This window comes from Hypanus sabinus, chromosome 3 (assembly GCF_030144855.1).
Source record: "Hypanus sabinus isolate sHypSab1 chromosome 3, sHypSab1.hap1, whole genome shotgun sequence".
Classification (NCBI taxonomy): domain Eukaryota; kingdom Metazoa; phylum Chordata; class Chondrichthyes; order Myliobatiformes; family Dasyatidae; genus Hypanus; species Hypanus sabinus.
Window position 1 is genome coordinate 60,039,964 of NC_082708.1, and position 13,965 is coordinate 60,053,928.

A 13,965-nucleotide genomic window follows, 5' to 3' on the forward strand; every position below is an offset into this window, starting at 1 on the left:
TTCAGAGGAACTTTCATCTTCTCCATCTTCGTCTGATTTTTCCAGAGAGTCCGGCTCTCTCTCAGACTCACTTTCACTGTTGGTTTCAGTCGTTGCTGGGTTTTGTAGTTCTGGTTGCTCTCTTTTGCGCATGCTCGTTCCTTTACGCTTGCGCAGTTCTCGTTGATCTTTCCCTTTAGAAATGGCCGATGCTGCCGCAGTCTCCTTTTCTGTTTCACCGGTGGTGTGTTGTACCTGAGTCCGCGGTTCTTCGGTAGATGTAGGCCTTGATTCTGTTCCAACTTGAGCGGTCTTCGCGGTAGCAGTTTTCTTCGTCCTCTGTTTATGAGGCATAGCTTAAAACAATCCGGAGTAGTTTATAAGTAACCTTAAAAAAGTATTAATTAACTTTTCTTCACTTAAACATTAATTTATTAACTTTTTTACAGGAGGGCTGAGTTCCAGCATCTCGATCCTACGTCATCACGTGACGTCCCCCCTCAATCATTGTCTTGTTGCATCATCCAACTTCTTTCAATTCAGGTGATGGACTGCTACCCTGACATTCTCCTGTATAATGTCTCGATACAATTTGGATTTATTGTTCCTTCAACAACTGCAAGCTGTTCAGGCCCTGAGGCAGCAAAGCAGCTCCAAATCATGTTGCTCCTTGTACCATGCTTTACAGTTAGGATGAAGTTTTGGTGTTGGCGTGCAGAGCCCTTTTAACTCCAAATATAACAGTGTGCATTTCTGTCAGAAAGTTCAACTTTTGTCTCACCTGTCCACAGAACTTTGTCCCAAAAGTATTGTGGAACAGCCAGGTGCTCTTTTGCAAACTTGAGTTGTGCAGCAATTTTTTTTTTGGAGAGCAGTGATTTGCTTCATGGCGTCCTTCCCTGAGCACCATTCTTGTTTGGTGCTCATGAACAGAGACTTTTTTAAGCTCTAGAGATTTCTGCAGGACTTTTGCTGTCACCCTTGGGTTCTTTCTCAACTCCTTCAACATTACACGTTATGCTCTTGGTGCGATCTTTGCAGGAAGCTTACTCCTAGTGAGAGCAGCAACAGCACTGAATTTCCTCCATTTGTAGAAAATTTCACTCAGGTCTTTAGAAATGCTTTTATACCCTTTTTTCAGCTTCATGTATCTCTATAATTCTTGTTCTAAGATCCTTGGAAAGTTATTTTGATCAAGACATGGTGCACATAAACAAATCTTTCTTGAGAAGAGCAAGCTCTGTCAGTAACCTGACTTTGTGCGTCTTTTTTTAAATCGTGTAGGACACCTCTACAACCCACACTTTCAAACTCATCTCGTTGATCAGAACACCTGACTCCAAATAGCTTTTGTAGAAGGTATTACCCCAGAGGTTCACATACTTTTTTAACCTAGACTGTGATTGTTTGAATAGTGTACTCAGTATTACTGAGCAGTACAATTGTTTGTGTGTACTATTTTAGAAAGGTTGTGTTTGTCTATTGTTGTGACTGAGATGAAAATGAGACCACATTTTATGAGTACTTAATGAAGAAAAACAGGTAACTGCAAAAATCTCAATTTTTCTTGCAGCTCTACATTCTCTAATACTGATGGCATCCGTTAGTCTTGCGAGACCATGGATCTGGCCTGGAAAGTCTGTGTTGGTAGGGCAGCATCTGTTGTGGCTGTAGAGGCCCACACAGGAGTGACAGTCTCTGCTGCTGCGACTGCACTTGAAGTTGCTGTCCTCCGGTGTTGTCTTGATGCTGTTTTTTCAGTGAGTGCACTTTTCTTCAGCAGCAAGCCTCAGCACCTCTTCTCCTCTTTTTAGACCTCTGCATAGTTCCAGCCTCCAGCGAGAGCAATCGTTTGCAATGTCCTCCCATCTTCCGATGTTCATGTTCAGTGACTTCATGTGTTTCTTGCAGACATCTTTGAAATGAAGACGGGGCCACGCTTGTGCTCTCTTGCCAGAGGCCAGTTCCCCATACAGCAGGTCTTTCGGGATCCTCCCATCTGCTATGTAGTGTACGTGGCCCAGCCAGCGGAGATGGCGTTGTTGGAGCAGGGTGAAAATGCTTGGTATCTGGGCGCGGGCCAGGACCTCATTGTTGATGACTCGGTCAGTCCACTTGATGTCCAGGATGCGTCTCAGGCTGCAGAGGTGGAAGATGTTGAGACACCGCTCTTGTCTGAGGTAGAGGCTCCAGGTCTCACTGCCGTAAAGCAGAGAGCTGAGGATGCAGGCCCTGTAGACTGCAATCTTGGTGTGAGGGTGAAAACCAAGGTTCGTAAGTACTCATCAGGGACACGTTGTTTGCAGATGACGCGGCACTGGCTACACACTCTGAAGAGCAACTGCAACACCTCATGGACAGCTTCTCATGAGCCTGTCAGGACTTCAGCTTGACCATCAGCCTGAAGTGTTGGGCCAAGGCATTGAGCACCCCCACTGCTATTACCATCAACAACTACAAGCTGGAGGTAGTTCACGAGTTTGCATACCTTGGCTCTACCATCATGGACAGTCTCTTCCTTGACCCTGAGATCAACAGACGGATCGGACGAACAGCCTCAACATTTGCCAGACTGACAAAGAGAGTCTGGGAGAACAGAAAGCTCTGATACTACATTAAAACTTTTGAACTGAAGTAATTCTTTCTGCACTTCTAAACAAAGGCTTTGTTTTCACTTCCCAGCCTTTGCTCACACCTATCAAATGACTATAATCACCTGATGTAAAATAAGAACACCAACCAAAAATTATTTTATATATTTGCAGATGGATCAAATTCGGGTTTCCAGTACCTGCTAGCTACAGATCTCAAATATTCCAGAAGGAATTCTGAGTGAAGCATTTAAATCATTAATAAAAATTGTTATTCATTGTTCATGAATTGTCACTTCATATAGCATTTTAAAGAGTAGGTCTTGATTATTATCCACTAGGAAAGCACTTGGATAAAGAGAAGCCATCTGTTGTTTTTCCTACATTATGACTCTGAGGACTCGGCAAAAACACTTTAACACTTGTAAAGCACTTTTGAATTTCAAAGAGTGAAAAAGGGACAATGCAAGTCCAAGTTTCCTTTTAGTACTTAAAACTTTTGAGATTTCTTGCATAACCCTCTAGCATTGTAGTGCTCTTCCTTAACCTGAAATGATTCATGGCAAGTATGAAATGAACATGAAGAAAAGTGATTTGCTGAGGTTGCTAAATGAAAGTCTAAGTACTGGCATCACAAAACGTTATAAAAGTAAATAAAAACCAACGATTTATGAAGGAACTAGAAACAGCAGTTCCAAATTCATGAAGACAGAAACAGAAATATGAACTAGTTAAGCCAAATTTACATTTTAATGGAATAGTAAAGTACAAAAATATGTTGTTACCAACAACTACTTTAAAAATATTCAAATATTTTTAAATGCCTCGAGTTCAATGACATGTAAAAAGCAACTCTACTCATTGGCACCTTTGTCAGAGGGCTGGGCTCAGCTCCAAAACTTGCCTTTTGTTACAGGGCATAATTGGATTGGACTCTCTACAACATACTGCTTGACCACCTAAGGAACAGGAAATATGAACTACAAACAACTATTCCACTTCAGAAAGATCAGAATCATTGTTTCATGCTCTATTATTGGACCCCAAGAACATGATTGAGACACAGTTTGAGAAAATTGTAATTATTACAGGATGCAAATGGACATAGTTGAGGGAGGAATGTTTTGAATATGAAGTTCAGTTGAAAAGACAGTGAAACAGACTGTAAAATCCACACAGACACCACCCAAAGTCAGAATTTATCCTGCATCTCTGATGCTGTGAAGCAGCTGTTCTGGGAGCAGTGCTATTACACTGCCCATTCTAATGATATGGATCAATTAAAGTAATGGTAATTACAGCAAGCATGCTCTGGGATTTAATTTGTTCCTCTCTGCCATACCTGATCTGTTTTTCTTCAAAATGCCAATGATCTTGCATTGCTTATTTTCATGTTTGATTTGCAGAACATCAGTTCCATGCTTATAAAATTTTTATCATGTTTATTGGTATTTAGCTATGAATGTTGGAAAACAGACCTTACTGATTTGTTAAAATGCCATTTACCCTGTCATTACTTCCAAATGCAGCTGTCCAGATACAGTTAAGAAGGATGGAACACCAAAAAAATGAGACTGATGACATTTTTCAGTTGTTTTGCTTGCAGGCTGCAACAAAAATAAACAATTTATGCTGTATTTAACATTTTATTTTCAACCATCTCATAAGTCACAGCATTTAAATATTTACTTCAATCTTTCTATTTTAAAATGTCTCTGGTTTATTCAGGCTATATCCCCACCATTTGCTTGGTAAAAATTATTCTTATTCACATTTCTCCTAGTAAATAGCTTTTCTCTCTGCCACTTCAGACGTGCTGTAAATTCCCTCTAGCGGAACACGGAGAAAACCAAAACCCAATACCTTACCCCCCACTGACAACTTCATGACTATGAACCACCAATTCAATGTCACTGTTTCAAGCTGAGCCAGACTCTTTTCAACCTCTTTCAGCTGCTTGGGTCCTACATTCCTGAATTCTCTTCATAGACATACTGGCTCAACACCTTTCCCTCTTTAACAAAACCATAAACATGACCTGTTTTACTCCAAAGATCCCATTTTAAATTAAATGAATACAAGGAGTCATGAAAGAGCTGTATTTATATAATCAAACTCTCAAACAGTAATTACTCTTGACTGATTTAGTGGCATCAGACACAGACATCAATTAGCTGGATTTAGTGTTTTCACCTGCACTATAATCAGACCCTAACCTTATGTTCTAAATATTCAGTGAGACATAACATTATAAAATCATTTGTAATGAGGTTCTTTATCTAATGCATTAACTCACTGTTTGTTTTCAGAAGCCAACTGACCTGTTCTTCCCTATGCAAATTCTGTTTTCTTTAAGTGGAAGAACAGCTAATTAGCCTGAACAGATAAGATGGTAAACAAGCAATTTTCATGAACTATCTGCATACAGCCAAAAACAAGAAATGGAGCTATAGAAATTATTATTAAAGATGGAGTTAAAAAGGTATACAATTACTCATGTATTTTACATAAAACAGGTTGCTACTAACTTGCAGGAGAAGCGTCAAAGTTCAAAGTAAATGTATTCTCAATGTAACACCCTGGGAAAGGTTTCATTAACGTAATCGTCTTTCTGTAGAAGCAGTGTTTGGGTTGTGGTAAGAGGTAACAGGTGCTCTGTAATGTGAGCCATCCAATCAGGGGAGTGGGCCTGACACCAGCGTGAAGAGGAAGAGAGAAGATGCTGGGGAGCACTCCTTGTAGGATTCGACCTGGTGGGGGGCCGTGATTCAATGGAGCAAGGTGTCGAGGAATTGCTGAGGATCAGTGAATATGTTTGACTTCTGGAAGAGGTAATCTCCAACTTGTGCACATTTGACTGTATAATTATAATGGGCCTTTTTTGTTTTTTCTTTACTAACACATTAGTTAAGATTGATAAATATAATTCCTTTGATCATATGCAGTGTGCTGTCTGCTATTTCTTAGCACTGAGTTGTAACAGGGTAGCAAATTCACAGCATCCACACAAAGCACGGTTTGGCATGGGACAGCCAACTCAATCTCATGGGTTTGGAGAGACCAAAGATTTGTAGTCCCTAGACTTACACAGCCGAAGGAAACTGGGGCGGTGGTGGAGGGGGACTGGCTGGGTCATCAAAGTACATATATCGTACATATATGTCACTATACACAATCCTAAGATTAATTTTCCTGTGGGCATTCATGGTATTGAATTGACTTTATTACTTGCATCCTTCACATACAAGGAGTAAAAATCTTTACATCTCAGTCTAAAAGTGCAATGTGCAATTTACAGTAATTTGCAATAAATAATATGTAATAGTAAATACAAGAAATAGAATCCATGAAAGACTGCTCCCAACAGGATGCCCAAACAATGTGCAAATGACAGCTGTGCAAATAAAAAAAATAAACATAATAATAGTGAATATCGAGAACATGAGATGAAGAGTCTCGAAAGTGAGTTCAGAGGTTCTGGGAACAGTTCAGTATGGGGTGAGTGAAATTATTCCCTCTGCTTCAAGAGCCTGATGGTTGAGGGGTAATAACTTAGGCTCCTGTAAATTCTTCCTGGTGGCAGCAGTGAGAAAGGAGAATGGCCTGGTTGGTGGGGTCCTTGATAATGATTAGAGGCCAGACCAAGAGTGGCCCATTTGTCCTCCAGGTTCGGGGGTTCAGCTCAAACTGGTCAAACAAAATTATTATGCAAACAATAAAGAAATCTTTTTACATCTGTGTGCGATACATTCAGATGTTGGACATTCACTGCTAATGCCAGCAGGCGTACCAGGCAGTAAATAAATAATATCTGATTAATGTTATGGTCTTCATTATTCAACCATGACTTAGTACACTGAAGTAATATTTGCACAGTTGTCAGAAAACAGGCATCCAATCAACTATGTAAGGAACATATGTACGCTTAAACTTAATGATCTGTAATTCTCACTCATTATATTAACCAATTATTGGTTTCTCAGTTGCCATCAATACTAAAAAATTCAGAGAAAACATTGCACACAATATTGTTATCAGTCTACTCCACTTAACATCTGGTTCAGTGGGATACTCACTTCAACTTGGAACAGCTCTCCAGCTCCTTCACAATCATTTGATGTTATAATAGGTGTGTGTATCTGAACAAATCCATTATTCTATAATTTAAAGTCAAAATATTTAGAGTATGCCCACTTAACTCTGTACTGGAATAAAATTAATTCCAAATAATCTAAGACTGAGCTTGTTATATCATTAAAGAATATACATCTTTTATCATAATTCCCATTCTGGCCACAATTAGACCATTTAAATTCAGTGATCAAATTAATGTTAGGAAAATCTCCCTCAGCAGAGGCCTGTCAATTGCTATGGGTCGTTTTGGTATTTCATTTTTTTAAAATCAATTTTCCAGGAGTCAGTCTTTGATGCCAAGGCAGGCAATTATTTTCATTTTTAATTGTGGCTTGTCAGGCCATTTTAGACAGGACATTTAGAGTCCAACATAAGGTAGATGTAGAGTTGTATAATGGCCTGATCAGGTAATGTGTATTGCAAACAGAACCTCGAGAAATCAAATTACTTTGTCTTGTAAAACATGGGTATATATCTAAAATAAAACTAAATTATTAGAAGGATAGTATTCATCTGTATATGTATATCAAACAATAATAAATGAATATAGTAAGCAACAAATGTTATTTTAAAAGAATCAGACACATACGTTATTATTTCCAAAGTAGAATTAAACATTAATCACTATGGCAATTTAATATATTTTATTATTACTTTATTATTAATGTATTTTATTTCTAGATTCTAAAAGACTTTTTTCAGAGAAAGAGTGCCACAGTAAGCTTTGAATAAAGCAAATTTATTGAGCAAATTGAAATGTTGCCAGTCAAATTTGTAATACATTTCAATTTCCAGGACATAGAACTAAGCAAGAAATTATCTTTACATAATTATTAAATTGATCTTAGCACTGTTCCACAGTTCTGTGTTATAGAACAAAAGAAATCAAGTTAACATTTAATATCAGGAAGCATCAATGGAAAGAGAAACAAGAGCCAATATTTTAGTATTTTAGCTAACAAGAGCTGAAACACTTGACCCCACTGGGTGCTTCCAGCATTATGTGTTTTCTTTCTGGTTTCCAGAATTGCAGTCTTTTTTAAAAATTCATCTTACATATTGATGGCTGTTTCCGATGGAAGGTCACTAACCGAAGTGGTAGCTGCTTCTCCATTTAAAAATCACTTCAGAAATTAAATTTGGTTTCATTTATATTTTGTCAGATTAACAGTAATACAATTATACAAAGTGGTTTTGTACCACACAGTTCAACTGATTGACGAATGAAGAGATTATCTGCTTCCTTTTCTTTATATTCAGAATGGGAAAAATGAGACAGAAATTATATCTACAATTACAGTGCCACTTCAATGTACTTGCTGGACATTTTCAAGATGAAAGTAAATGACTCCATTGTATAAGCTTTCCAAGAAACTGGAGTGCAAAAATGCAAATACAATCAAGATCTCACACAAAATGCTGGAGGAACTCAGCAGATCAGGAAGCATCTATGGAAAAGAGTAAACAGTCAACATTTCGAGCTGAGACCCTTCAAAGGTGCCTGACCTGCTGAGTTCCTCCAGCATTTTGTGTGTGTTGCTTAGATTTCCAGCATCTGCAGATTTTCTCTTATTTGTGTCCAAGATCTTACCAAGTTGGTAAGTTCTTTTTGATTTAACTTTTGAATGAGCCAAAATTAAATACTTTTCAAGATCAAACTTTATATTTTTCAGAGAATAGAAAACCTACAGCACAATACAGGCCCTTCAGCCCACAAAGTTGTGCCGAACATATCCCTACCTTAGAAATTTCTAGACTTCCCCATAGCCTCTATTTTACTAAGCTCCATGTACCTATCCAGAAAACTCTTAAAAGACCCTATTGTATCCGCCACCACCACCATTGCAGGCAGCCCATTCCAAACGCTCACCACTTTGAGTAAAAAAAACTTACCCCGATATCACCTCTGTACCTACTCCCCAGCACCTTAAACTGGTGTCCTCTTGTGACAACAATTTCAGCCCTGGGAAAAAGCCTCTGACTATCCACACAATTAATGCCTCTCATCATCTTATACACCTCTATCAGGTCACCTCTCATCTTCCATCGCCCCAACGAGAAAAGGCTGAATTCACTCAACCTATTTTCATAAGGCATGCTCCCCAATCCAGGCAACATCCTTGCAAATCTCCTCTGCACCCTTTCTATGGCTTCCACATCCTTCCTGTAGTGAGGCGACCAGGACTGAGCACAGTACTCCAAGTGGGGTCTGACCAGGGTCCTATATAGCTGCAACATTACCTCTCAGCTCCTAAATTCAATTCCATGATTAATGAAGGCCAATACACTGTATGCATTCTTAACCACAGCATCAAGCTATGCTGCTGCTTTGAGCATCCTATGGACTCGAACCCCAAGATCCCTCTGATCCTCCACACTGCCAAGAGTCTTACCATTAATGCTATATTCTGCCATCATATTTGACCTACCAAAATGAACCACTTCACACTTATCTGGGTTGAACTCCACCTGCCACTTCTCAGCCCAGTTTTTTGCATCCTATCAATGTCCTGCTGCAACCTCTGACAACCCTCCACACTAACCACAACATCTCCAACCTTTGTGTCATCAGCAAACTTACTAACCCAACCCTCCACTTCCTCATCCAGGTCATTTATAAAAATCACAAAGAATAAGGGTCCCAGAACAGATCCCTGAGACACACCACTGGTCACTGGACACGCAGAATATGAGCCGTCTACAATCACTCTTTGCCTTCTGTGGGCAAGCCAATTCTGGATCCACAAAGCAATGTCCCTTTGGATCCCATGCCTCCTTACTTTCTCAATAGGACTTGCATAGGGTACCTTATCAAATGCCTTGCTGAAATCCATATACATGGCATCTACTGCTCTACCTTCATCAATGTGTTTAGTCACATCCTCAAAAAATTCAGCCAAGCTCGTAAGGCACAACTAGCCTTTGACAAAGCCATGCTGACTATTCTTAATCATATCATGCCTCTCCAAATGTTCATAAATCCTGCCTCTCAGGATCTTCTCCATCAATTTACCAACCACTGAAGTAAGACTCACTGGTCTATAATTTCCAGGGCTATCTTAACTCCCTTTCTTGAATAAGAGAACAACATCTGCAACCCTCCAATCCTCCGGAACCTCTCCCATCCCCATTGATGATACAAGGATCATTGCCAGAGGCTCAGCAATCTACTCCCTCACCTCTCACAAGAGCCTGTGGTATATCTCATCTGGTCCCAGTGACTTATCCAAATTGATGCTTTCCAATGAAATATGCTTTCCTATTTCTTAATATCTACATGCTCAAGCTTTTCAGTCTGCTGCAAGTCTGCAGTACAATCACTAGGATCCTTTTCCATACAGAATACTGAAGTATTCATTAAGTACCCCTGCTATTTCCTCCAGTTTTATACACACTTTCCCACTGTCACACGATAGGTCCTATTCTTTCACGTCTTATCCTCTTGCTCTTCACATACTTGAAGAACGCCTTGGGGTTTTCCTTAATCCTGCCCACCAAGACCTTCTCATGGCCCCTTCTGGCTCTCCTAATTTCCTTTTAAGCTCCTTCATGTTAGCCTTATAATATTCTAGATCCCTAATATTTCCTTATTCTCTAAACTTATTGTAAACTTTTCTTTTCTTCTTGACTAGATTTATTACAGACTTTGTACACCACGGTTTCTGTATCCTACCATAACTTCCCTGTCTCATTGGAGAACTCCACACAAATATCCCCTGAACATTTGCCACATTTCTTCCGTACCTTTCCCTAAGGACATCTGTTCCCAATTTAAGCTTCCAATTTCCTGCTTGATAGCCTCATAACTCCCCTCACTCCAATTAAACACTTTTCTAACTCATCTGTTCCTATCCTCCCTCCAATGCTATTGTAAAGGAGATAGAATTATTATCACTATCTCCAAAATGCTCTCCCACTGAGAGATCTGACACCTGACCAGGTTCAATTCCCAATACAAAATCAAGTACAGTCTCTCCTCTTGCAGGCTTATCTACATATTGTGTTAAGAAACCTTCCTGAACACACCTAACAAACTCCACCCCATCTAAATCCCTTGCTCTAGGGAGATGCCAATAGATATTTGGGAAATTAAAATCTCCCAACACGACAACTCTGTTATTACTACACCTTTCCAGGATCTGTTTCCCTATCTGCTCCTTGATGTCCCCATTACTAATGGGCGGCCTATAAAAAACACCCAATAAAGTTATTGACTCCTTTCTGTTCTTAACCTTCACCCACAGAGACTCTGTAGACAATCCTTCCATGATGTCCTCCTTTTCTGCAGCCATGACACTATCTCTGATGAACAGTGCCATGCCCCCACCTCTTTTGCCTCCCTCCCTGTCCTTTTTGAAACATCTAAAACCCGGAACTTGAAGTAACCATTCCTGTCCCTGAGCCACCCAAGTCTCTGTAATGACCACCACATCATAGCTCCAAGTGTTGATCCATACTCTAAGCTCATCCGCTTTGTTCACAATACTCCTTGCATTAAAATCGACACATCTCAAACTTTCCATCTGAGCATGTCCCTTCTCTATCACCTGCCTATCCACCCTCACACACTGTCTCCAAGCTTTCTCTATTTGTGAGCCAACCACCCCTTCCCCAGTCTGTTCAGTTCAGTTTACACCCACCAACAATTCTAGTTTAAACTCTCCCCAGTAGCCTTAGCAAACCTCCCTGCCAGGATATTGGTCCCCCTGGGATTTAAGTGCAACCTGTCCTTCTTGTACAGGTCACACCTGCCCCCGAAGAGGTCCCAATGATCCAGAAATCTGAATCCCTGCCCCCTGCTCCAATCCCTCAACCACGCATTTATCCTCCACCTCATTCTATTCCTATACTCACTGTCGCGTGGCACAGGCAGTAACCCCGAAATTACTACCTTTGTGGTCCTGCTTCTCAACTTCCTTCCTAACTCTCTGTGGTCTTTTTTCAGGACCTCTTCCCTTTTCCTACCTATGTCATTGGTACCAATATGTACCACGATCTCTGGCTGTTCTCCCTCCCACTGCAGGATACCTTGGATGCGATCTGAAACATACTAGACCCTGGTACCTGGGAGGCAAACTACCATCTGAGTTTCTTTACTGCGTCCACAGAATCGCCTGTCTGACCCTCCAACTATAGAGTCCCCTATCACTGCTGCCATCCTCTTCCTTTGCCTACCCTTCTGAGCCACAGGGCCGGACTCTGTGCCAGAGGCACAGCTACTGTTGCTTCCCCCAGGTTCCCCCCCCCCCCCCGCCAACCAACAGTACTGAAACATGAGTACTTATTGTCAAGGGGTACAGCCACAGGGGTACTCTCTAGTACCTGACTCTTCCCCTTCCCTCTCCTGACTGTTACCCACTTGTCTGTCTCCCGTGGCTCCGGTGTGACCACCTGCCTATTACTCCTATCACTTCCTCGCTCTCCCTGACCAGGTGAAGGTCATTGAGTTGCATCTCCAGTTCCCTAACTCGGTCCCTTAGGAACTGCAGCTCGACACACCGGGTGCAGATATGACCGTCCAGGAGGCTGGGAGACTCCAGGACCTCTCACATATGACACCAAGCACAGGAAACCAGCCTCACACACATACTACTTCCTTTCCGTAATTAACACAGGTAGACCTAACTCGCCTCTTTACTGCCTAAGCCCGTTGAGCCAAAGCCCTACCACTCTGCTACCTCTCACTCCGCTGCCCGCTCCAAATGCTATCCACTGGATATTGCAGTCTTCTTTTTAAACTTTTCCCATTCTACAGCTGACATCACACGCCTGCGCAGTCTTGCCTCTCTTTTACCCTGAGTAGTAAAACTGCCTTCGCTCCGGAAATCCTTAGCCGTTCACCCGCAGCCTTCTTGCTCTGAATCCATACTAGATTGCTAAGATCAGTTAAGACATACTAGGTTGCTAAGACCAGTTATTACATATTTTTGAAATATGGATAGACAGATGCTATTTCAAAATAAAAATTGATTTGCAGCATGACCATCTTAAAAGTTAGTAACAATCTTGTTTTTTTAATCACTGCCTTAAACATTCATCAATTCCAGTTAACTGTTTTGAAATAAATGAGATATCACACTTAAGTAACTCCTTCATGTAGGATAACACTCTAAAACATAGAAGAACATCATGAAACAAAAACTGATACAGCCAAACTATTATGAAAGGATAACAGAAGAAAAAATATTTTAGGACATTTTAAACAAGGTGAGAGAGAAGTGGTGAGCTTAAGGGCAAGGAAACCAAAGGTGAGCTGCTTGTCACCAAACGAAAATAATAAAAACTGTAGCTGCTGGAAATGTGGGAACAGAAAATGTGGAAACTTTCAGTAGGTCAGAAAACACAAGTGCATACAGAAATAGGGGTAATGTTACAAATTGAAGAGTCAGAAGGATTTAAAACTGGATCACTTAAGAAAAAGCCATAAGTTACAAGGATAGAGAGAATTGAAATTAGAGGTATGTGAACAGAAGGACTAAAATACTAAAACAAGATTTGGATGGACCAAGACAGATTCACCCAGGCTTGCTGTGTTGCTTGTCAAACTTCTTTGTTACGAGGCCAAGGCAGGAGAGACACGAGGCTGACAGGACTGGCCAAAGCTCTCCTTGATGTGACGCTGCTAAGGCAGGAGGTCATGAGGCTGGGATGCCTGTATCCTAAAATGCTACATTTGAAGATATTCACGGATGAAGGTCTGTGTGCACTCCCTAGGCAGTTGTCTCTTACTATGATCCACCTTAGTGCTAACATCTGTGCAAAGGGAGTGTTTGGAGGCTCATTACATTGCTCAAGTACCTTGTGTACCTGTATGATGTCCCTTCTTAGCAGCAGCAGAATCTCAGCCTTAGAGTCAAGTGACAAAAGACAGCTGGCTATGGAGTTGAGGTGAGGGTGGTGAGTTACTGCTTCTGGAGTGGGAATTCCTTCCTGTTGTCTGGAAGTTTGTCACACTCAATGAGTGTGGGGAGAGCTAAATGAGTGGTTCCATTTACAGATTCAACAACAAAGCCTCTAGCTCTTTCTCCAACTGTCTGCGACACACCTGCACGTCTTAAGTGTACAAAGTGAGGCACCATTGGTTAGGCTGAAGATGTTAAAGAAAGATGATTTAGCTAGAGTCGTTGCTCTGATCATCCAAGCCAACAATTTCCACATCTTCTTTTCAGTGGTCTTCTGGGTAAACTTTGACGAGTCAGACCTTTGAACATAACTTACTGGTGGAGATTTCCCCACAGTACAGGAAGAGGTAGCAACTAGA

The 13,965-nt window shown here is 40.8% G+C and overlaps 1 protein-coding gene across 4 annotated transcripts in view; it reads right to left on the minus strand.

Annotated features, from left to right (window-relative positions):
* Positions 1 to 13,965, minus strand: part of nars2 (asparaginyl-tRNA synthetase 2, mitochondrial) — an 87,505-nt gene that overhangs the window by 47,318 nt on the left and 26,222 nt on the right. For all 4 annotated transcript variants that reach the window (XM_059964499.1, XM_059964500.1, XM_059964498.1 and 1 more), the window contains 2 exons: positions 6,647 to 6,727; positions 4,077 to 4,177 (listed from right to left, as the gene is read on the minus strand). In XM_059964499.1, the coding sequence (XP_059820482.1) occupies positions 4,077 to 4,177; positions 6,647 to 6,727 (182 nt within the window). The remainder of the gene's footprint in view (positions 1 to 4,076; positions 4,178 to 6,646; positions 6,728 to 13,965) is intronic.